Genomic DNA, 24,592 nt, shown 5'->3' with positions numbered 1-24,592 from the left:
GCTGGCTGAGTTAGTGGAAGAAAGAGTTTTGTTTATTTGTTTGCCTTTTTAGGGCCGCACATGTGGCATATGGAGGTTCCCAGGCCAGGGGTCGAATCGGAGCTGTAGCCTCAGACCTACACCACAGCCACAGCCACAGCAACACCAGATTCTTAACCCACTGAGCAAGGCCAGGGATCAAACCTGCGTCCTCATGGATTATAGTCAGACTCATTTCCTCTGAGCCATGACGGAAGCTCCAAGAAAGAGTTTTAAAGAAGGTGAAAGAAACTGGTCGTGGGGTCGGGGTGGGGAGGACCGGGCTGTGAATAACCGCAGTGAAAAGGGCTTCGTGAGGGCCACACTGGGCCTGTCAGCATGTCCCAGCCTGAGTGGACAAGGCGGGTGGCAGAGGTCCTGCTGGCGCAGAACCTCCTGATGTCTGGGGACAAGGGACGCAGCCCCAGGGTATGTGGGACCCACAGCATCTGTTCATCCACAGCAGGCTTTAAGAGGTCAGACAACTTCAGTTCATTAAAGATTCATTTAGTCTGTGCATTTCCCCCACTTAGGGGCTTTGTAACCCACGGCGTCCTTGCAAATATTTAGAAGGATGTGACACACCGTAGGGGCTTCCTTCACCTAACTGGGATTTCGTATATAATCCTTAGAGGTGTCTCTGTGTGTGTGGAAGAAACTGGGTGAAAAAGCTGAGGATTTCCCCTGGATATCAGTCTCATGCGAAGAGAGCTGGTCTTAGCACTGTCATCTTTGCAGCTCAGTTTATTTAACAGATAAGAAATAACCAGTTTTTTGCATTTGACATGATAGGTGACAGAGGGAAAAGGGTGGGTTGCTCCACTTTGAAATGGCAAATGTTAACTGATGATTAGAATGGTCTGGGTGAATTTTCAATAAAGGATAATGGAATAGAACCAGAGCAGTTTTCATGGGAGGCCGATCTTGGTTGCTCCTTTTTAGGGAATAAATTATGCATCACCCAGATTACAGATCTGAGTCGGGAGGCAGAGACCAGAGAGGGGACGGTAAAAAGTTGACCCTTTGAAAGCTCCTGGAATTAAGGCTGGCAGGAAAGGGCACCCAGTCACTCTCATACCCACCTGTACCACCTTTGGGATGGAATATGCAAGGGAGCATCCCAAGGGAAGAGGGGCATCTCGGACAGCCCAGGGGAGGAGGGAGAGGGGAGGCGATGGTCCCTATCACCGCCTCAGGTTGAAACGGCACTAAGACCTACCCTTTGACATGCTGGCAGAAATGTAAAGATGACCTTTCTGCTTTCTGATACACTCTCGCTGAAAGTATAAATGAACACACCAGCAACTCTGATTGCGTGACCACCAAACTAAGGTAAGCTCATAAGAGGTACAGCTGAAGGATTTCCCAGGGACGGAACCATCACTTGGAAAGAAGAAAAGGAAGGATTTTCTCATCTGGCCTTCTGGCCAGGAAATCACATCTCAAGAGGATAAGAAATAAATTCAGGAGTATAAAAAAAAAGAACGTATACGTGTGTGTAATTAAGCCACTTTGCTGCACAACAGGAATTAGCACAACATTGTAAAGCAGCTACACTTTAATTTAAAAAATAAATTCAGGGAGTTCCTGTCGTGGCTCAGTGGTTAACGAATCTGACTGGCATCCATGAGGACGCAGGTTCGATCTCTGGCCTTGCTCAGTGGGTTAAGGATCCAGCTGTGGTGTAGGTCACAGACGAGGCTTGAATCCTGCGTTGCTGTGGCTGTGGTGTATGCTGGCGGCTGTAGCTCCGATTCAACCCCTGGCCTGGGAACCTCCATATGCCACAGGTGTGGCCCTAAAAAGCAAAAAAAAAAAAAAAAAAAAAAAAAAAATAGAGCTTATGCTTACATATATTAACAAGATGTTTTCTTCCTAGTTATGACATTTTTAAGACCAGAGAAAATGAGAATTATACACTACATTTTGTTTTTTGGTATTTGTAATTATTTCTATGTATGTATATTTACGTATTCCATTGTACTTTAATGAAAAGTTATATTTCCTTTTCCAGGTCAAAAGAAACAGAGGGGGAGTTCCTATTGTGGTGCATCGGAAACTAATCCATTAGGAACCATGAGGTTGCAGGTTTGATCCCTGGCCTCGCTCAGTGGGTTAAGGATCCGGTGTTGCTGTGAGCTGTGATGTAGGTTGCAGACGTGGCTTGGATCTGGTGTTGCTGTGGCTCTGCCGTAGGACGCGGCTACAGCTCCAATTAGACCCCTAGCCTGGGAACCTCCATATGCCGAGGGTGCTGCCCTAAAAAGACCAAAAAAAAAAAAAAAAAAAAAAAAAAAAAAAAAAAAAAAGAAACAGAGGAATTCTGTATGATCAGAAGGGGCCCATGACATAAGTTTTAGTATATTCTCCAGAAAAGAGAGGACAGGGAGCTTAAGTAAGGAGCTCCAGATCACACAGCAGTAGGTGGTCCAGCAGGGCTCAGACCTGCCAAGTCTGATTCAGAACCAGTGCTCACATCACTGCACTCTACTTGCAGATGGATATATAACACGTTCCAAAAAAAAAAAAAAAACAAACCCTCTCCTAATTGGCATTTTATCTGTAGAGTTGGTTTTAGGAAATAACTAGATAAAGAAAGAATTTTAAATAGGTTACCATAGAATACTAATAAATTATGAAATAAACACTCACTTAAAGGACATATTATGTCCATGAATAGACCAGGAAACACTTTTTATTTTTTGTGAGTCAAAGCCTCAGATTTCTATGACCCAAGCCTGACCTGTCCCATTCTGCTCTGCCAAATAAAAAGGGGAGAATATATTAGGCATAGCATAATAAAGGCTTTTTTGGTGATTCATGCAGTGGAATTTTAATGTTATACTTTTCTTACAAACATGCTTTTAATAAGGCAGTAAACTGTATTTAGCTAAAGATGAAAATAATTGATCCATTTCGGGCCATTAAGGCAGTGTGTTTTTTGTACTTTACTTTCATCCTACTTTTCATTTTCATGGAAAGTACAGAGGTAATAGCAGATGAATTTCAATTAGTTTCAATTAATGCCATAAACTGTTATAATGTATTAGGTTGCTGGGTTCTATCTGAAACCCCGGCTAAATCCTCCAGGTTTTGTTTGAGTTGAAAGCCGGTGATGTCAGCTATTCTCCAGGATACTGGAGCGGTTCTAATCGTTCAGGATAATTTACATCTATAAACCCAACCAATTCCAGAGCCCCGAAAACAATTTCCTTCAGACTGGGCTAATTCCATCACAGAATCCGCTGGAAGCAGAGGAAGGCATGATAAAACAGAGACAGGGGAGGGTGCTAATGCTTTGGGGAGATGTCTGTGCATTTGCAAGGGCAGACATTCAGAAGAAAGCTAACCTCTGCCTCTGATCATCCATGATTTGCTATCCAGCATCCATCTGTCCTTCTAGAAGAATCCCTCCGCTGTTCTCAGCAAACAAGCCCTCCTCTCAAGTCTCTATGCTTCAAGGTGAGCCCTGTAGTTTCCCAGGATTGGGGGTGTGATTCCTGGATGGACCTTTGACCTGATCACAGCCAGTAAGAGACAGGAGATTTTTTTTTTCTCACTCTTGGGAGAAGGACCCCATCCTTAGCTCCCTCCCGCCAACTCTACCCTGAATCACTGAGAAAAGGGGAAATTAACACTGAGGGAGCAAAAACCAGTGAAATGCCCACATTCCTTCTGGCGTTATTAGAAGGCAAGGGCTGACAGGCAGAGTGATGCTGATGGGTGCGGGAACAAAGCCCCGCTCCTCGTTTTCATGAAGTGCCAACTTCCAGCTTCCAGCTTCAAATACCATCAGCCCATAACTGACTTGGAAATAAATGAGATGTGGCTGTGCCAACAGGACCACCAAATGATTCAGAGGCGGCTGCTTCCAGCGCTGCCCCGCGCACCTGGCTGTCCCACGTCCACCTGAATGTTGCCTTCAACCGGAAGCTACTCTTAGCCGATAGCATTCTCTGTACCATCACCATGGATGCCAGAGATGGGAGTCCACCTTCCTTGAGAGCTGTCTTGAGCACAGCATCACCCTTCTCTCCCCTTCTCTAAAAAGTAACCAATTAAACCTGGACCTGGCTGGATCCTGGTCCTCTACCTGCCCTGCCACCTTCTTGTACCATTGCTGCCCTTCATGGAGTCTGCCCGGCCTGAGTTGTTGGGCCATTGTCTTTGGATACAATCAAAGCCCCAACCTCTCTCCTGTTTGCTTACCCTGCCCTTTTCTGAGGCTGAGCTCAAGTCCTCCCACCTCGAATATGCCTTCTCCAAATTCTATAGCCTCCGGGCTCCCGTGGAGGTCCCAGTGCCTCTACAACCAGGCTGGTGTCTGGTGTACACGGGCCCTCATCTGTGATGTAGAGGCTGTCCTGGGACATCCTCACCATCACCAGGACGACCGTGCACAGCGACAATCCCATCCCATGCAGCAGCAGTAGCAGTGACAATGCTAATAACAGCCTGTAGGAGACACTGCCCTGAGCTGGACATGTAATATCTTATTTATCTCATTTAATCCTCACAGCAACCCATGCGAGGAAGATATCTGGAGTGGGACTAATTAAATTCCAGTTGGAATATGACTCATTATGGAAAAACTACCAAGAGAAAAGAGCTTCTTCCAGGCAGAAGGTTAACATTTTTCTTGCCAAATTTTCTGACATGACATTTGAAAAGGGTCACTATGCTCAGTTGAATTAAAGTGAATGGGTCAGTTTCTCAGATGCTTCCCAGAGCTTGGGCCCCGCATCTGAGGGTTTAGACCACATGCCCTGGGGGTGTCATCAGGCACTGGACCTGGGGAAAATGACCTACATTTACGACAAGAAACTTCACCTGGCTGTTCCGTGGACAGAAACAGGCACACAGGGGTTTTAGGCGATGGCGAATGGGAGACAGTGTAAAATCTTGCGAAAGCATTTCCCTTTAAGTGGGCACCATCTCTGACAACCAGTCAAGGCAACAGAACAGCACTGATGCCCTTCCTCGTCTGAAAACCAAGAGCTTCTTGCTTTGGGATTTCTAAATTCTATGCCATTAGCTTTCAGCCTTAAGAATGTGCCTGGCCACTTTCAAAGGCCCTTTTCTTAATCAAAATGCTCTTTAATCCTAGTACTCAAAACAGCCAACAGCTGGATTGAAATACCGCATTATAACAGGATTGGGCATAGTCCTAAGACATGATGTATATTCTGTATTGAACCATTGACTTTTGCACTTTCAGTGAGTTTGAGTCACATTTTGAGGTCTGGTCTTGATGACATGGTAATGATTTGTCACAGAATGTATGGATAAAAGCAGGGTTCTGCAAGCTATGACTCAGCCCCTATTTTGGTAAATAAAGTTTTATTGGAGTACAGCCATGCCCTGTCACTGACATTGTCTATGGCTGCTTTCTTGCTATCACAGCAGAGTTGGGTAGTTGGGACAGAGGCCACATGGCCTGCCAAGTCTAAAATGTTTACTGTCTGGCCCTTTACAGTAAAAGTTTGCTGATCCCCAAGATCAGAGAATTCCCTAAGCGTACTTAGGTCACCAGGCAGTGATTAAAGAATGACTGAAATGTTGAAACAGGTTTCAACACATACTGATGCAAAACTGAAAATAATATCAATTTTCATGTAAATACTAAAATACTCCAAGTTTTTAATTTGGGTCCCCAGTATATATCTATTTATCTCTTACCTCTGCCCAATGGTTCCAGACTCAGTGGTTTTATGGGTAACTTCTGCCCAATTTTAGGTTACACAAAGTATTGCTGACCCTTCAAAAGTATGGAAACATCCCAAAACACTTTGTGAGGCTAGCATACCCTTGATTCCAAAAACTTGACAAGTGAAAAGTAAAAGAGAAAACAGACCAATCTCACTTATGAATTTAGATGCCGATAGCCTATTAAGTATCAGAAAATCGAATCCTGCCATGTACTGAATGCCCTTTGATACCTATTTTTGATCTTTTTTTTTTTCTTTTCTTTTTTAGGGCTGCACCTGCAGCATATGGAGGTTCCCAGGCTAGGGGTCGAATTGGAGCTGCAGCTGCTGGCCTACGCCATAGCCACAGCAACGCCGGATCCTTAACCCTTTGAATGAGGCCAGGGATTGAACCTGCAACCTCATAGTTCCTAGTTGGATTTGTTTCTGCTGAGCTACAATGAGAACTTCCTATTTTTGATTTTTTCTTTATGGTCCCACTTGAGGCATATAGAAGTTCCCAGACCAGGAATCCGAGCCACAGCTTTGACCTACACTGGAGCTGTAGCAGTGCCAGATCCTTTAACCCACTGAGTGGGGCCTGGGATCGAACCTGCACCTCTGCAGCGACCCAAGCTGCTGCAGTTGGATTCCTAACCCACTGCACCACAGCAGGAACTCCTATTTTTTATTTTTAATGGAATAAATATAGGTACTTGACAAAAAGTTAATACCTAAATCTTCCACCCAAAAAATCAGAATAAACCATATTTAATTTTAATATATTAATGAACACAATTAAATTCTATTTAAATAAATACATTAAACAAATTCATGTAGTTAATTATGTATATGGACCCCCGCGCTCCAGTCACTTAGTGATTTTTCCATCCCTGGACCAAATGGAAGGTCTGGGATAGAAGCCCAGCTCGCCTCCCAGGTCACGGATCCTCCCTGTGCTTCTGCGGAGACCCAGGGGCTTCCGTAAGACACCTGCAAAAATTGATCCCCAGGTGTCCGCTCAAGACAACCAGGCGGTCAGGCCCTGTTGTGGTTCTTTTACTAGTCAAACAATTTCCATTCATCCAAGCCATAGAGAGGAAGATGCTTGAGAAAACACTTTTGAGTGGCAGAGGCATTTGCACAAATGTTTTGCTCTCGCATTTGGATTCGGAAAGTGGCATGAACGTGGAATACGTGCATTTGTGGGAAGGACTGTTGCAGGCTCACCAAGAAGGAGAACAATGGATGGAAAAGAAAAGAGCCCTTTCGAGGCAGACCTTTCTTTTTCTTCCTAGGTCTTTTCAGCTTCACAAAAGGAGACATATTTTCCATATAATTGCTAAACATGTTTGCTTATTAAATTATTCTTTAATTAGTTAATGATTTTAGCCATGCTTTGCTCTTCGGATATTCATTTTGTGTAATAAAATAATTATAGATAATTAAACTATCTCGAGCCTTTTTCTTTTCCCCAGCAAACATGCTGGGTATCCAAAAATGACAACAAGTTGTAAATTAATCTGGAAAACAAAGCATGACAGATGAATGATTTGGTTGGAATTAATTAGGCACTAATTACATACTGGAACTAGACGAAGAATAAGATTCATTATACAAATAAAACGCTGTTCTGAAAAGATGCACAGTTACCCGCATCCTTACCTTCTGCGGTGATGGAGTTGTTCCTTATCCAAGTCAGGGCCTTCAAGCAATCTTCTTCGTTGTTGAGGGTGAAGTGGTTGCAGGGCACCGGCCCGGTGTACCGCCGCAGGCCGCTGTGGGCGACTTCTCTGTTTGTTGGGTGTTGACTGATATCGGCCCCTGTGGGGCAGGGAACCTGAGGTACAGGACAGACAAATGCTTATTTCCGTGGAAACAGGTGAAGTGCGCATACTGCAATTAATTAATTAATTAATTAACATAAATATAGTCACACCCAGTACAGGTTCTTTTTTCTGTCTCCAGATATAATCATGCCTTTTTTTTTTTTTCCTTTTAGGGCCAAACCTGTGGCATATGGAAGTTCCCAGGCTAGGGGTTGAATCGGAGCTACAGCTGCCAGTCTACACCACAGCCACAGCAACAGCAACTCGGGAATCTGAGCCGCATCTGCAACCCACACCACAGCTCATGGCAACCCCGGATCTCCAACCCTCTGAGTGAGGCCAGGGATCGAACCCGCATCCTCGTGCATACTAGTGGGATTCGTTTCCGCTGTGCCCCAACGGGAACTCCCTATAACCAGGTCTTCACTGGAAGAAACTAACTGGATGGAATGACCCGCTGGCCCTGAGTCTCAGAAGACACTCCCTGGTGGCCTGCTGCTGCGTAACAAATTATTCCAAAGATCAGGAGAGCAAAACCATCATTCACTAGGGCCACAGAGGCTTGGGTCAGTAATTGGGGCACAGCAAGGTGGGGGACAGTTTGGAGGGCTGAGCTGGGAAGACTGGTGTCCTGGCGTCCAGGCCATGCTGTCTACGTCGGATTCGTCGCCACACGAAAAGCCTTTACATATTTGAGGACAGCCATCGGCGCTTTTTGCCCCTCTGCCTACACATCTGGGAGACCTCGAATCTCTGGAGGTGCCTCAGCTTGCTCCTTCCCTTGCGTGTGACTCCAAGAAATGCACATCACTCTCCAGCTGTACTTCACTCTGTGACACATCCTCTGACACTACGTTCAAGCAAGTAACAGGCTCCTTTTGTCATGGATTTCACCCTTTGTCAGCATCAATGCTTTCATTTCTCTGGTTCATTCTGCTTCGCTGGATGTGACCATTGCTGCTGCAACTCTTTCATTCCACAGTTATTGGTAAAGGTCACCTGGTGACCTTCAGTGGGTGGAGAGTCTGGTCTGGAGGGTCCACAAGGGCTTCATTCACATGTCTGGAGCCTCAGCAGGGAAGGTGGGGAGTCTGGGCTCGGCTGGAACCATCAGCTGGAGAGCCCACACCTGGCATCTCTGGCACGGCGGTCATCGGGTGTCTGGACCTCTTATGTGGCAGTTTGGGGTTCCAGGAGCCACTATCCCCACACCCAGGGAGAAGATGCAGAGCTCTTGACCTGGCCTTCAGTTCACGCCATGTCCCTTCCTTTATACTGTCAAGGCTGCCACAAGCCTGCCCAGTTCAAGGGGAGGAGAAATTAACTTTGATCGGAGAGGCCTCATGGAATGTGGAATGTGCAGCCTTGATTGAAAACGGCTACTTTTATCTGCCTCCTTAGTGCAGTAGGCAGTGCATCAGTCTCATAAAATGGCTACTTTTCTTTGACATCGTGAGGCTATTTTTCCCTTTAAATCATCTTCAACACAGTGAGGTCCCTTCATGCCAAGTGCTGCCAAATGACAAGGGGAGGGGGGCGGCACCCTGGTGTTTGCAGCTCTCTTTTCCAAACCCCCTGGAGCAGGCTCTCGCTGGGGGCTGGCCCGTGCTGATGATCCCTAAGATGTAATTCATCTTCTTGGAGACCACGTCGTTTGCTGAGCCACATCAAGCTCACCAGAACTGGCATCTCGCTTGCTTTCTCATCTGGTCGCTCGTTCTCACGCCACCTGCTGGCTTCCAGTGACCATCTCCCTTCGAGGGTCCCAGCCACCATTTTCTATGGTCAATGCCGACTCACTGGGCTTCAATTTGACGCATGCATATATATATATATATTTTGTCTTTGTCCTTTTTTTTTTTTTTTTTGCCTTTTCTTGGGCTTCTCCCGAGGCACTTGGAGGTTCCCAGGCTAGGGGTCCAATCGGAGCTGTAGCCGCCAGCCTACACCACAGCCACAGCAATGCAGGATCCGAGCTGCGTCTGTGACCTACACCACAGCTCATGGCAACACCGGATCCTTAACCCACTGAGCAAGGCCAGGGATCGAACCTGTGACCTCATGGTTCTTAGTTGGATTTGTTAACCACTGCGCCATGAAGGGAACTTCCAATTTGATACATGTTTATCCTTCCTCTTTTTGAGATGACCCAAACCCCTGTGCGGGCAGATATCTCTCCATCTTGGCACAATGCTCCACAAGCCAAGGAAGGGGCTCTGGAACCCCAGCTGTAAGCTCTTGCAGATAGCTTGTAGGACCAGCACATGCTCACCAACAGAAACAATCGGTCCATAGGTGGGGTGGGGGAGGGAGTGGGAGGGCACTGGCCCTGAGCCAGATAAATCTCCCCAAATGGAAAGGTCATAGGTAATGTCAGGAGCTCACAGATCCAAGGGGAAGACTTCTAAAGACACATTATTTGGAGTTCTGGGGGGTAGCCCATGAAGAACCATCAACAGAAATGCCTCAAAATAGCTGCCCCTGGAGAGAGGCCTTGGAAGCAGAGACCCACGCTCCCCACACGCCACTCTGCAGTACCACTTAAAGTTGTGCCTTGTGCATGATTTTCTGATTTAACAAAATGTATCTGGATATCGAAAATATTGCATGAGGAGTTCCCATCGTGGCACAGTGGAAACGAATCTGACTAGGAAGCATGCGGTTGCGGGTTTGATCTCTGGCCTCGCTCAGTGGGTTAAGGATCTGGTGTTGCCGTGAGCTTTGGTGTAGGTCGCAGACACAGCTCGGATCTGGCGTTGCTGTGGCTGTGGTGTAGGCCGGCAGCAACAGCTCCAATTAGACCCCTAGCCTGGGAACCTCCATATGCCGCAGGTGCGGCCCTAAAAAGACAAAAGACAAAAAAAAAATTGCATGATATTTTAGCATGATACATGCTATTTACAGGTCAGATTAGAGGTTAAGATTTGTAATTATATTTTATAATGGGCAGTCGGCTTGCTTATTTTCATTAATTTGCTAGTTTTTTTTTTTTAATGACATTGGGACAAAATTGAGAGAGAGTTGGGGAGAGGAAATAGGGGAAAAAAGAGCTGAAAGCAACAGTGAATTCAGCTGCTTTTTTTATATCAGTCTATGTACCTTTAATATTTATGTCCTTCTGGAAAAATTAAACTGGAACTCTGTTTATCACTTCTTCATTTCATGTTTCCCATTGTAAAAAGGGCAAGAGCTTAAAGTACCACTGACTAAAGCTGTAGGGGCAGCTGGACACACATGGGCAGATGCCGAGTCTCTGGATGGCTGGCCTGGCCTTCCATACACATTTCCAAAGCCCATGGTTGCAGGCAGCAGCTGGAACTTGGAGGGGCAGGTGAGGGGTGACAAGACAAAGGGGTGCTTGGTGTTTTCTGCCGGTTTCATCCTTTAAAAAGAGTTAATACTTCATCTCAAAATGAGATAGCCTTCCAGTTTACTTTTATTCTTTATCCAGAAAAAAAAAAATCCTTTTCCACACTTTGATAAACAGGTTTCTTTAAAAGAAAAAGAAGGAGAAGAAGAAGAGGAGGAGGAGAAGGAAGAAAGAAAAGAAATCACTCAGAGTCTGATCCAAGCTCTGGCCTCAGCTGGTCCCTAGCTGCCTTAGCCTCACCTGGAAATGTGTTAGACCTGCAGAAACCCAGCCACGCCTCCCACCCCACCCCCTGCTCAGAATCTGCATTTTAAAAATATTTTTATTTTTTCTTTTATTTTTATTAGAGTATAGTTGATTTGTAATGCTGTGCCAATTTCTCCTGTAGAGCATAGCGACCTAGTCACACACATACACGTATATATATACACATCTTTTTCTCATACCATCTTCCACCATGTTCTAACCCAAGAGATTGGATACAGTTCCCTTAGCTGTGCAGTAGGACCTCATTGCCTATCCATTCAATAGATTGCATCTACCAACCCCAAACTCCCAGTCCATCCCACTCCCTCCACCTTGGCATTTTAAGGAGCTGCACGTAACAGTTGAGAAATGCTGCTCTAGGGTACAGATGATGTTCTAGGTCCAGAAAGTTCAAGACCATGGTTCTCCACCTTAGTTTAGAATCACCTGGAGCTTCAAAAAATACTGATGACTGCTCCCCCGTGCCGCCCACCAGAATAATGAAAACAGAGCCTCTGGGGGCAGCACCTGGACCTGGGTTTATTTCTAATGTGCCCCCATGATCACCATGGTTACCCGAGGCTTAGCATCCTTAGAAGTAAGTGATGGGTGGAGTGGCTGGACCGACTGTCCCCATCAAGTGCTGCCTCCTCCTGGCTGGGCTGCAGAAAGAAAGCCTGCAGTGCATCCCCGTGGTGGCCTAGCATAGGACCAGAAAAACGCAGCAGCGCCTAGGGAGGTGGAGATGATGGTGTTTACTCCACACAACCCCCGCACGGTGGCCTATCCAGTTTCTGGGAGAAAATGAAAGACCCCATCATCTAAATCTCTACTCATCCAAGAGATGCCTATTTCTGTGGCCTTTTTGCAGGAAACACTGCCGTGCTGCAAAGTGAAAATGTTAAGTTCGCTTCTGTTGGGCACTGAACAGCCTTAGGCATATCCAGCAATGCTTTCCTTGGAGGGGGGTTGAGACCTGAACCAATACAGAAAGCGTGGACACTGGGTAATCAACTGGCCACGTTTCCTAGCTTTGCAACTGAGAGACAAAATAAAATAAGGCCTGACAGAAGGTGCTCATGTTTGAAAAACTTTCGCGGGAGCCCATCGCCGACGCCAAATGTTGGCCTCTTGAGGCATAAATTAATTTTCCACAGATGCATGCCGGGCTGTGTCTGGATTCTGCTCCGGTGAGTGGTAAGTGTTAGACTGTGGAACAGCAGCTTCGAAAAGGACATTTCTCCAACTTGCTGTGATTTTTATCCTTGGGCAGAATGCTTTTCTTGGAATGGGCCATGCACCCTGGCTGGGGCTGTGGCCCAGCGGGAGGCAGGCTCTTCACCCCCCCAAGATGCGGGTCTGGGTGGCACCTGACCCCTCACCCCTGAGAGCTCACCTGGTACTGCTGCCCGGTGCAGAGGATCAGGTGGTCATACAGCACAATGTCCTCTCTGGAAACGATGACCTGCTTGGCTGCTCGGTCGATGGCGGTCATTTTACCAACCACCACGTTGACCCAGGAGCACAGCGACATCAGCGCGTGGTCTTTGTCATTAAAACAGTGGCTGTGGAGAGAGAGGCTCTGTCGGTGACATTTGAGCAGCTGACAGCGGGCATTAATGAGACATCTGGTGAGCTGGTTCGAGTCCCCTAGTGGCCCAGCCTGTGCTCTTGCTGGGAGTTTACCAGGACCCGGGCCATCTAGGAGATTTGTCGTTATGAGAGACTTGGTCCCAAATTGACATCTTCCCATTAAAGCTAAATTGTTCCGCCTGGTGTAGGCAGGTCTGGGACAGGGAGGGTGTGTGCGTGCGTGCGTGCATATGTGTGTGTGTGTGTGTGTAAGAGAGATCATCCATACACACTCTTGCTTCCATTTCATGGTGGGTGTAAATGTACTTGAGCTGTCGAGCTGTCATATTGACAACCATCATATTGTCGGATTAACTACAGAGTCAGAGCAGATAAGAAGAAAGTGACATCTGGAGGTTCCCAAAGGCAGGGGTCAAGGTCCAGAACATGGAGAACCCTGCCTATTTGCTAAGGCTTCTCAATAAATGATTCATTCTTAGAATTAGTGCATGGATTCATGCCAAAACAACAGAACACACTTTATTTAGAGAAAATGTCAATTAGGGAATCATGTTTGCATCACTTTCCCATCCCTGGAGACTCTGGGGATTCACTCCTTGGGGCGAAGGTGCTGATGTGGACACAAGCAGCAGGTCCAGGGTGGACGGGCTCCGTTCTCTGGGTTCTCCTGAAGTCTGGCCACAGTACTGTCATGGGAGGAAAGTGGGTTTCCTGTGGCTTTGGGTTTATTTATAGAGTTTGGTGAAGGCTGTTTCCAGAGTTTTCTAGAAGGGTTGGCCTCCTATACAGGACGTTTTAATGCCCCTGTTCTGGAGACCCAGAGTGTAGGGCGGAAGGTCAGGGAGCATCTGCTCGGATCTAGGCATCCCCACGCCACCTCTGGGTCCCTGCCCTGTCACCGAGGAAACTGGCACCTGGGGGCTCGGCACCCCTTCCCAGTCCTTCCGCTTCCCCACCTCTCAAGGTGGGATCATCACCCTCGCCCCCTCACAGGCCTCGGGCAAAGTAAGGGCTGGACACGAGAATGCAAGAGGGGCTCCTCTGTCAAGTGGGATGCACATGCAACACGTATTATTCCAAATAATATTAATAATACATAATCCTGTTGACTCTTCTTGGAGGCAAACAGGATTCTGCAGCGGTAATGGGAGGACGTTTTTCCTTTTTGATCTACGCCTGAGTCTGCTCTCACCGCACAAAAAGGCTGCTGGTAATGGAGGCACATTAGACCTCGTGACAGGGCCTGTGAAAGAGAAGGGAGGCCGGGCGGGCTTTGTCTCTCGCTGCCACGATGCTTAAAAACGAGAACATTTCTCCTTAGCAAGAAAAGAGGATCGGGGGCTGGCTGGTCACAGGAAAATAACAGAGAGTGAGATGACATTCTCTTTTCAAAAGCCATTTGGGTAGCCTTACAGGAGAACGGGAAGCTTCATTAATTTCATACATTTATGTTCATATTTGCTGCACGGACCCTTCGTCACAGGAACAGTCCTGTCAGTCGTCCAAGACGAGGAAAAATTAAATATACTTAATGCACAGGGATTAGTCACATGAGGATTTGCTCAAGGATAAAAGTTCTCAGGGGAAATTTGGGAAAGGCTAAGACAATGTTATTTTTAATGACAGCAGGGCAGCGGTGTGGATGATTTCAGAATGCATACTTCAGAGTTAAAAATCCAGTAGGAACAGGCACTTGGGAACACTGGGTTTTGGGGAACCTTAGGAAGCACTGAAAAATCTGGGGTGCTTGCTTTTACGGCCTATTAACCACACGGAATGACATTTCTTAGTTCGGGCTGTCACTATGTAGGCAATGATGCTCTATTCTGGATATTATAATCCATTGTGGACCATTTAGTTTACCCATCAGGTAAAACTAGACATGGGAGACTGTAGGTGATACTTCTCCAAAATTACTTCCTAAGCAGAGTTAGTGACCATGAGGATTCCAACAGGGCCAAGTCCGTCTCAAGGCTTGGTGACAAGAGAAACTTCCCCACTAGGGTTCTCTGGAAGAGACGAAAAGAACCAAAGAAGGGAAGTCCATGAACCTTCTTGCTTCTCAAGTGAGCTTGACCCTGACTCCACACTTGTCTTCCTAGAACGTTCTGGAGACAGGTAATTGGGGGAGGGGGGAAGAAATGCAGGATGGGGAAATTCCTAGAAGAGAACATCAGTGAAGAGTGGCCACCTGCTCAACGCTGCAGTGACCCCAAACCTAGTGACTAGAAGACTCAGCCTAAAGTTCCAGGGGTAAACTTAGAAGCAAACTCCAGGGGACAAAGGCAAGTACAGTGCAGGCCTGTATTCAGAACCCTGCAGAACTCGAAAGGACTGCAGGGGCCTGCGGTAACATTCCTAGAAGAAGGAGCATCATAATTAGCTTTCAGTTATTCAGGGCTGATGTTCCAATTACCGGATTTCTCCCGCTTCCCGTCCCTCCTCCCCTCCCACCGCCCCGCTTTCTGCTGCATCCAGGGCATGTCATTAGCACCTCCACTAGAGTCTGGATGGGCTGGGGGGGATGAAAAATGGCTCTTCAAAACACAGTAACCACAATAATAAATCAAAACACGGGTTACGGAGAAGTTCAGGATTTGTACTTAGCGTGAGAAATTTGAATGATTCCATGTATGGATGTCAATGCACTTGGTATTTTTAAACTCCATGACCAGACGTCATTTCCTCTATCGGGGTCTGAGGACATTTGAAAGGCAATATCCTGTGGATGTTTCAGTCTGTGGCTGCTAAGGATTATGATAACACGCAGGCACCCATTCAGAGGCATCTTATGTGCTGTGTCATTTAGTCCCTGTCTATACCCTGATTGGGGAGGGGGTGGGGGGACTTCGGCAGGTACTTTTGGAGGTAGCTGTCATCTGTTTACTATTTGCTAAGTGCCAAGCACTGTCCCAGATAGTGGGACACATTAGTGAACAAAGAGGAATTTTTTATTCCTGCCCTTGTGGAGTTTACATTATAATTGAAGGACTGTGAATAAATAATTTTAAAAGGCAAACTGTATAATATTTACAAGGATTTCGGTAGCAAGAAAGAGAGCAGAGGAAGGAGAGCTGGAGTGAGTTTGGAGAGCTGGTTGCAGACACCTGGGTGATCAGAGCTGGTCTCATGGAAAAGGTGACATTCCAGCAAAGACTCCAAGAGAGAGAAGCAAAGACCCCAAGGTATGGGTGTGGCTTTTGTGTTTGAGGGACATAGAGGAGGCTGGCATGGCTACAGGGGTGAGAACAAGGGCAAGAACAGTGAAGAGGAGGTCAGAGCAGCCAGCAGAACCGGGAGAGATTTCAGGTCAGAGCATCTGGAACTTTCTGTGATGATGGACTCCTTCTGCAGCTATGAGCCACGTGTGGCTAGGGAAGCACTTGAAATGTGGCGTGTGCAATCGGGGAGCTGGATTTTAATCTCCTTAATTTTAATTAGTGTAAATTTAAGCAGCCACGTGGCTCACAGCCACTAGATTGGACAGACGGTGCGGTTTGGGGCTGTTTGGGAGTTGACATGATCTGATTTGGGTTTCTGCAGCCTTGTTCTAGAGACTGGGTTGAGAATGTGGAGGGCAAGGACAGAGGCAGAAACACCAGGGGACTGTCCCCCCCAGCCTCACGCAGTCAGGCCAGCAGGAAGTCCCTTAACTAGCCGTTCTCTCCCGTCATGCACCTGACCTGGCATGAGACAAGAACGTTTACCAAACCGACGAGGAATTTCAAGAATGAAAGTCCTTGTGAGACATTTATCAGTAACACCAGCAATTCTTGGGGATTATGTCATTTGGAAACAGGGAAAGTGAGTGAAGGGGGAGGGTATATGGGTTAATCCACCACTCTCAGCCAGAACTGGGTGGTTAGACTCATTTTAGCCAAAACCCCCAGCAAGGCTGGCTTTACACACACATTGCACAGTCAAAAAAGCCAAAGGTCAGAGAGACGAAATCTCCTTTGCGGTGAGGCAGGATCTGAAGCCACAGCAACCTGGCTCAAAACCCATGCCTTTTTTACTGCACCCTAAGGATGTCCTTCAAAGAACTCCAAACAGAGTTCCTGTCATGGCTCAGGGGTTAACAAACCCAACTAGCATCCATGAGGACATAGGCTCGATCCCCGGCCTCACTCAGTGGGTTAAGGATCTGGCGTTGCCGTGAGCTTCGGTGTATGTAGGTCACAGATGTGGTTCAGATCCTGCTTTGCTGTGGCTGCGGCGCAGGACAGCAGCTACAACTCCCATTTGACCCCTAGCCTGGGAACCTCCATATGCCATGGGTGTGACCCTAAAAAGACAAAACCCAAAAAACAAAAACCCAAACTCTGATCAAAGTATTAGGTCAGAATAAGCCTAGCTCTGCTGGCAAGGAAGCTGCCATTTTTCTCGCTGTTTGAAGGCAAAATAAGCCTTTTTCGCAAAGGAAAGAGGATCCCTTCCTTTTGGATCTAAAATGAACCCCTCCCCCCAACACACACACACACCCAGAGAGAACAATTTCCTTTCTCCTTGTTGGGAAAATTGGGACATTGTTTCTAGAGGTCGGGAGCCTAATCATTCTTGTACCCACGCTTTGGTACAGGAAATTATAATTAACGGAAGCTGTGTGATAATGAGACAGCAGTTTCTAGAAGGGATGTTGTCAGAGAGTGATTCTACTGGGACAGATGCACTGAAGCTGCCCTGGACCAGTGCAGGCAGCCTCTGCCTGATCAGTGCGGATTACAGAGAGCCAGGGGTTTGAGACCCACCCCAGGGAGGTGCCCCATATCTCCCTTGGGGGAGTTGTCTGGTCTGATGCAAATGCAGCCACCAAGCCGCCCTGCCCTGGAGTGTTCCTCAGAACCTGGTGGTGTTGGGTGTCGGGATCACCAGACCCGTCTCAGTTGTTGGGGACAAGGCAGGCGCCCCCCCCCACCTGCCCGCCAGAATGAAAAAGCAAATAGAAACATACTCGCTTGCTAAAAACTTCCTTTGTTCGGTGCCCAGAAGTTTTTTCCCTGGGAGTCCATGGGTTGAAATCAGGGTGAGGTTACTAAACTTCAGGTGAGAGCTAAGGAGAAAAAAAAAAAGAGAGAAAGCACGATTCAGTGAAAGTTCATTACAATGCAATTTAACCTTATTTCATGTGTCATCAACTCTTTTTTTTGTTTTTTTTTTTTTTTGTTTGTTTTTTTAGGGCCATATCTGCAGCATATAGAAGTTCCCAGGCTAGAGGTCAAATTGGAGCTGCAGCTGACAGCCTACACCACAGTCACAGCAACGCGAGATCCAAGCTGAGTCTGTGACCTACACCATAGCTCATGGCAAGGCCAGATCCTTAACCCATTGAGCAAGGCCTGGGATTGAACCTGCATCCTCATGGTTCCTAGTCAGATTTCGTTTCCGTTGCACCACGACGGGACTATTTCTTTGAACTTAGCAACTCTCTTTGCACAAACCTTCCAAGAAAACCAACAGTTTAAATGAGAGAAGGAAGATGGTACAGGAGCAGGTAGTGGCAGAAACTTCCAAAAGCTGTGCCTTTTGATTTTTAAAAATCTGCTTCTCAGAGCAGAACAAAGTACAGCTCCAGATTGGGTGGCAGCAGGTAAATTTGGGTTCAGGCAGCTTCAGTGAGACCTCGTGGAATCCTCACCTCCACAGTGAAAACTTGCTGAGTGCTTATCACCCAGCGCTCTGCACAGCCCTCATTTGGTCCTGCAAGCAGTACAAGGGGTCAGGCATAGCCTTCCTCTATTTTCTTCTGCGGGATGGAGGAGGTGAAGTGATTTGCCCAGGAAGCTGCAGCTGGGAAGTCTGGAGGCAGGCTGTGAACCCAGGCCATCTGGCTTCAGCACCATCTCATCTTCTCTTGGTCTCCACTGCCCTGTAGACCCCAAACTGTTGACAGGGGTCCAGGGATCACCGATTCCCACGGCCAACATTAGCCTTATTACTTTCAGGTGCATGTAATTACTCGCATGGGGGCTGCCGCAGCATCACATAGGAGAAGCTTCTACAGGAGTCCTTTTCAGAGCACAGCCGCCTTCTATTTGCATCAGGCTTTCTTTCCAGGGCCTGACGCACATGCATGGGCAACACCGTAGAGATTTTTGGTTTTTTGGCCACGCCCGCAGCATGTGGAAATTCTAAGGCCAGGGATCGAACCCACGCTACCGCAGTGACCCAAGGCCCAGCAGTGACAACTCCTGATCCTTCACCCGCTGCCACCTGCAGGGAACTCCCAACAGAGATAAATTTTTAAGATGATTTTTGCCGGGGGCCGCAGGCAGGTTTGTATTATCCGTATCCCATACAGAAGAAAATCAAGGTTGGAAACAGTGGGTAATTCCTTCACGGTCACAAGGCTCAGAAGTAGCCAGGCCAGAAAGCTGTGTCCTCTGACCCCAAGTACTGCCTGGAACCAGTCCCCTGAAGGAAGGTGAGTAGTGGGTCTGGTGCCTGTAAGTGGGGGCTCCTTTACACTCCCTGCCTCCGTGTTTCCCTTAAATATTTAAAATATTCCTGCTGCAGATCTGCTCTCCAGCTACAGTCAGCAGCATCTGCTGGGTGAGCTGATCTTCTAGCCTTTAGTAAGAGAAAGATATTTTTTTTCCTTAAAAATCTCTTCTTCGTTCCCCCCCTTCCCTTAAACCCACCAAATGCCAAAAAAAGAAACCTTCTCCAAGGGAGAGGAAAACACCTGCCCTCCTTTCCCAGGAGGAAATTGGAAATTTTCCAAATGTGGAAATGCTATCAATTTACTGACAATCTGTTAAGTACCACTAAAAGCAGGAGACTTTTGGTGACGGCCGGGCCGGCGATGTAATAAACTCAACTGCACCTGACATTTAAAAATAGCTAAATATTATGAAAGGTTTTGCTCCAAAGTCTCAAAGGATGTGTGTCATTTGAGAACGAATACTCTTCTTTGATACAAAGAAAACCAAGCACATCTTATCCTCTAATAATAAGAATAAAAATTTTGAATATGTTCAAATAACATAAAGGTCACAATTAACCCCAACTACTTATGGCTGCCAGTCTGCAAACACACCAATGACAGGCCTTTGATTTATTACTATTTAATGGAAAATGCAAATAATAACACGTGTTTATGTTCACACGTGGTCAGAATTTTTTCGGCTTTGGAGCCTATGAGACCAAAATGTGGCTTATGTTATACTAATAATACAGTTACATGTAGGCCTTTATTACATCTCTATGTGAGTCGGAGGCTTAGTCATCGTCCAGCTATATATACTACAAATCCAAATTTACTACAAATATACTACAAATCCAGCTAACATACTACAAAAACAATCTCTTTGGCACTGAATAACTTGAAGTATCTAACAAAATGGATCACTTGTAAAATACCAAAACCACACTGTATTGCCCCGAATTATGCTATTGTACAATGAAAGATTTTGCCAAAAGATGGGGGGAGGGGCATTTTTTTTATCTATTAAGAACTGAGCTTTCCACTCCTCTTTAGCCTTAGCCAAACTCCTTCTGCTTTCTTCATTGTGGCTCTTCTGGTCCTTTACCCGTCTTCAAGGTCCTACTTTAACCTTCCTCATTCTCAAGTGAGGACATCTCCCACATCGTAGGGAAAATAGAAACTAGCCCCCTAATGAGACCTCCTCCTTCCATGTCCCTTCTTGTCAGCTCCAGATACATCTAAAAGCAGGATCTTCCATCCCCTCTGGTTCAGAAGGAAGGGTTCTCCCACTAACCCTGTCTTGAAGCTCCTCTCCTGTCTTTCCCTCTCCCTATCTTAGCACATTTCTCTTACAACTGGACTTAAGACACCTGGAAATAACCTGATTAGTGCTGATAAGATGGAGCTATGAAGTCAGCACTTCTCAATGTGCCTTCCGTTCTCAAGGTGAGCTCAGGTCCAAGGTGGCTCCTGAAGCTCCAGCCATCACATCCTACATCCACATTGCAGGCAGAAGGGTAAAAAGGGCTGAAAGTCTCATATGACATTTCTACTGACATGGCAGAACTTAGTGACAAGGCCACATGAAGCAGCTAGGGAGGCTGGAAAATTTGGTTTTTCAAAGAGAAATACAGTGGGTTCTCTAAGAAACACCCTTCCTTGGGATGTTTTATCAAGGACAAAGTACAGAATGAACACTGGGAGGCAACTAGAAATCTCTATGCACTGACTCATAAAGGAAGGATGGGTGGGGATGAGGGAAAACCCTTGTATCACTCGGGGTCCAAGCAGGAAGTAGACAGCACATCTGCTGGGTTTGATGGAATGAAGGCAGAGGGGAGTGCAGGGACCAGTAATGGTGGGTGGGGTGCCACTGGTGATAGGAATCCTGAGAAGCAAGGGACAGAGGAAATGGGGACCACTGGGGCCATGGAGGAGCCAGGAGCTGCCACCGCAGATATGCTATCTGACACACACTGTCTTAGGGTTCTCTTTGCTGACTGCTTTCTTCACCAGCTCCTCCTCCATGGCCCAGCTATCCTTTGCCAAGTTTCCCAGGATCCATGCCCATCCCCTAGGTCTGAGATCAACCACCATGACTTCATCTTACATCTTCACACTACAGCTTCCTTCTGAGCTAGAAACCTAATCTCCAAATGCCCATCAGTCCTAATGTGGCCACTCCACAGGCTTCCCAAATTCAACACACATCCAAACAAAGGTCCTTGTAGCCCTATCTCACTCCTTTATCTCCATCAAAAGATACAGGCAACTGATCACCTCTCAAGTTAAGGAATTTGGGAGCCAACCTCAGGTTTCTATCCTCCTTCTCCCTTCCCTCAACTGGTCACCACCTCCAGTCATGTTCATGCTGTCCACATCTCTTGAATACCTGACAGCTGCCATTGACAGGACAGGCTGCCTTAGCTCACCTTCTTGCCTAGAGGAAACAGTCTCAGGGTTAGTCTCCCTGGCATAAGTCTCTCTCCTGCCCATCTTCCACATAGCTACTGGAAACCTCTCTTTACATGAAATCCAATCTCAATGGATCCTGGCTTTAAAGTCCCCATGTTTGTTCACCATTTTGGCAGATGCATAACAGCGCATCTGAGACCATGGGCCTTGGAATCAGAGTGCTTCTTCACTGGACTTCTGGCTCGAACACTATCTAGTCCCCTGACCTTGAGCAAGTTTTTAACCTCTCTGGCTCAGTTTCACCATCTGTAAAATGGAAACAACCTAGCTCCTCGTCGAGGTGCTGTGGGGGTTAAATTATATGTATATAAAACTTTACATATATATAAAATGCTTAGAATATTGCCCACTGCCCTATTATATATATATATATATATGTAAAATGCTTAGAATATTGTCTGCTGCATAGAACATTTTCAGTGAATGTTAACAATTCATTTCTATGACCAAAATGTTAAGTCCAAATTCATGATTATGCTATATCAGGCCCTTATGGTTGGGGCCTAACATACCTCCTAGCCTTCTCTGTAACATCACGCTTTCTGATGTTCCATGATGGTTCCCTGCCTCTTTCATGACTTTATATGAAATTACCATCAGCATTTCCATTTTATCCCCAACCTCCTATCTTGCTGTGACAGCAATCTCTGCCATCTGATTTAGAAACATCCAAATCTTTCATTTCTTCAATTTATAACTATCTAAGAGCATCAGTCCAAAATCATGATGTTTATAATGTTCAAATAGACTTTAGCTCTTCTGAGAGTGAAATCTGGAGCGAAAACATTTGAGACTTTGATTCTGATTACCTATAAATATTCAAAAAGTGCCTGCACGCTCACAGCAGAGTGGGTCTCGGGGTGCATCTTGGGTTTGGACATGTGTTAGATGTGACGGTGGGAGCAGCAGAACCTCAGAAAAAGCATAACCTCAGATCCAATGGTAACAGCTTGATGTATATAAACAAAATCCCACATCACTGTGAGCTCTCTGCTCTGAAATCAAAGGTCACCGTGTCATGGAACAAGAGCATAAAAAAGTTCAAGTGCTCAGGCCAATGAAACATTAAACAAGTGCACCTGCATTTTCACAGCAGCTAATTCCAGTGGGGATTTCACGTTGCTGTGGATACAAAGGGAGGAACAGCTCAGAGATACTTGTAAAGCAAGAGGTGGGGGATTAGAGTATCCAGGGAAATAAGTAAAAGGTATTGCATTTCATTCCATGCTTCGGGAGGACAGCTACAAAATTAGGTCTAAACATCCTTATCCTTCAAATAAAGAGGGTCATGTTGCCAATTTACTGTGAGCATGATACAAGAAACATAAAACTTTTCAGGTTGCTTACCTTTCTGGGCGGTAGAAACCTGTCAACCTGCCAGGCGAATGCTTATTGTTTTTCATTGTTATGTTTTTGCTGATTTTCTCTCTCTCTATTTATTTATTGCCTTTTTTTTTAGGGCCACACCTGTGGCATATGGAGGTTCCCAGGCTAGGGGTTGAATCAGAGCTGTAGCCACCAGCCTATGCCACAGCCAGAGCAACACACCATAGCCACAGCAATGCCAGATCCGAACTGCATCTGTGACCTACACCACATCTCACGGCAACACTGGATCCTTAACGCACTGAGTGAGGCTGGGGATCGAATCTGCAACCTTATAGTTACTAGTCGGAGTCATTTCCACTGTGCCATAAAGGAAACTCCTCTCTCTCTCTCTCTCTTTTTTTTTTTTTTTTTTTTTTTTTTTGGTGGGTTGGGGGTGTTGGAACATAGCAAGGACAATCAAAGGAAGTGATTTGATTAACTGTTTTCGGTAATGCTTTTATTTGAACAAATAGGCAATGTAGAGGGCAAATAACCCACATCAATCTAAATGTTACAAATTAATTTACTAAAATCTCTGCTTTCCGAATTGTTCAAAACAATGACAAAGATATTTGCCACATGGCAGTAAATCCAGCTCAAGATAGATATTCAACCTAACTGCACCAATCAAAGAATAACTCAGACTTCATTTGGTCTTAATAATACCACATAATTTCACAACATTAGTGATAAAGTGATAGGATTTAAAAGTTAGGAGTTATTAGGAGTTCCCATTCAGCAGAAATGAACCCAACAGTATCCATGAGGATGCAGGTCTGATCCCTGGCCCCACTCAGTGGGTTAAGGATCTGGTGTTGCTGTAAGTTGTAGTATAGGTTGCAGATACATCTTGGATCCTGCATTGCTGTGGCTGTGGTATAGGTCGGCAGCTGCAGTTCCCATCTGACCCCTAGCCTGGGAACTTCCATATGCCACAGGTGCAGCCCTAAAAAAATAAAATAAAATATTAGGAGTTATGTAAACTTCCAATATTAGAAAAAATATAGGGCAAAACAAATCAAAACAAAACATTTATAACTATGAGGACAGAAACAATTAAGAGAATCTAGTTTCTCTTTGAAAAATATCTAACTTCCTTCAGCAGTATTTTTTCTGCTTAGATCACAGAAGAGATTTTTGGACAACGTCCTTGACTACTGACTTCATTTTTGTAGTGTGAGTAAAAATAACCCAGCAGCCGCATGCACGGCTGCAAAGGCCTGCCCAGTAACAGCCCACTCTGCCTCCAGGGGGAGACCAGAGGGTAGAGGCTTGTGTTCTAGGATTGTGGCTCCTCCAGAAGGGGTGGAGGGTTCATCCTGCACAGATGCCCTGCCATGGAAGACCCCGCAGGAACCAGGATGGAGCCCAGAGAGACAGGCCAAGGAGCAAGTCTCATAAGCCTGCCTGAGTCCAGGCTTGTGTCCTAAAGGATGCTAAATCAACACTGGCCCCAACAAGAAGGTACGGTCCCCTGGCTGCCGTGACCCTGCATGCTCCGTGGATTCTCCAGGGACCTGGTGGCAGGGGAGGGGGCTGGTGGCCAGGGTAAGGGGTTGGGGCAAAGCTTTGGGGATTCGGG

At 46.3% G+C, this 24,592-nt stretch overlaps 1 protein-coding gene across 3 annotated transcripts in view; it reads right to left on the bottom strand.

Annotated features, from left to right (window-relative positions):
- The window catches only part of CFAP61 (cilia and flagella associated protein 61), a 261,717-nt gene that overhangs the window by 76,538 nt on the left and 160,587 nt on the right, over positions 1 to 24,592 (bottom strand). For 2 of the 3 annotated variants that reach the window (XM_021077413.1, XM_021077414.1), the window contains 3 exons: positions 17,695 to 17,793; positions 12,547 to 12,715; positions 7,371 to 7,545 (listed from right to left, as the gene is read on the bottom strand). In XM_021077413.1, coding sequence (XP_020933072.1) covers positions 7,371 to 7,545; positions 12,547 to 12,715; positions 17,695 to 17,793 — 443 coding nt within the window. Of the gene's footprint in view, positions 1 to 7,370; positions 7,546 to 12,546; positions 12,716 to 17,694; positions 17,794 to 24,592 lie in introns of those variants that run through there. The other variant, XR_002339864.1, reaches the window with a different exon arrangement.

The sequence above is a fragment of the Sus scrofa genome, chromosome 17 (genome assembly GCF_000003025.6).
Source record: "Sus scrofa isolate TJ Tabasco breed Duroc chromosome 17, Sscrofa11.1, whole genome shotgun sequence".
NCBI classification, from domain to species: Eukaryota; Metazoa; Chordata; class Mammalia; order Artiodactyla; family Suidae; genus Sus; species Sus scrofa.
The sequence above is the reverse complement of the archived record's forward strand: the minus strand, read 5'-3'. Positions and strand labels throughout refer to the sequence as shown.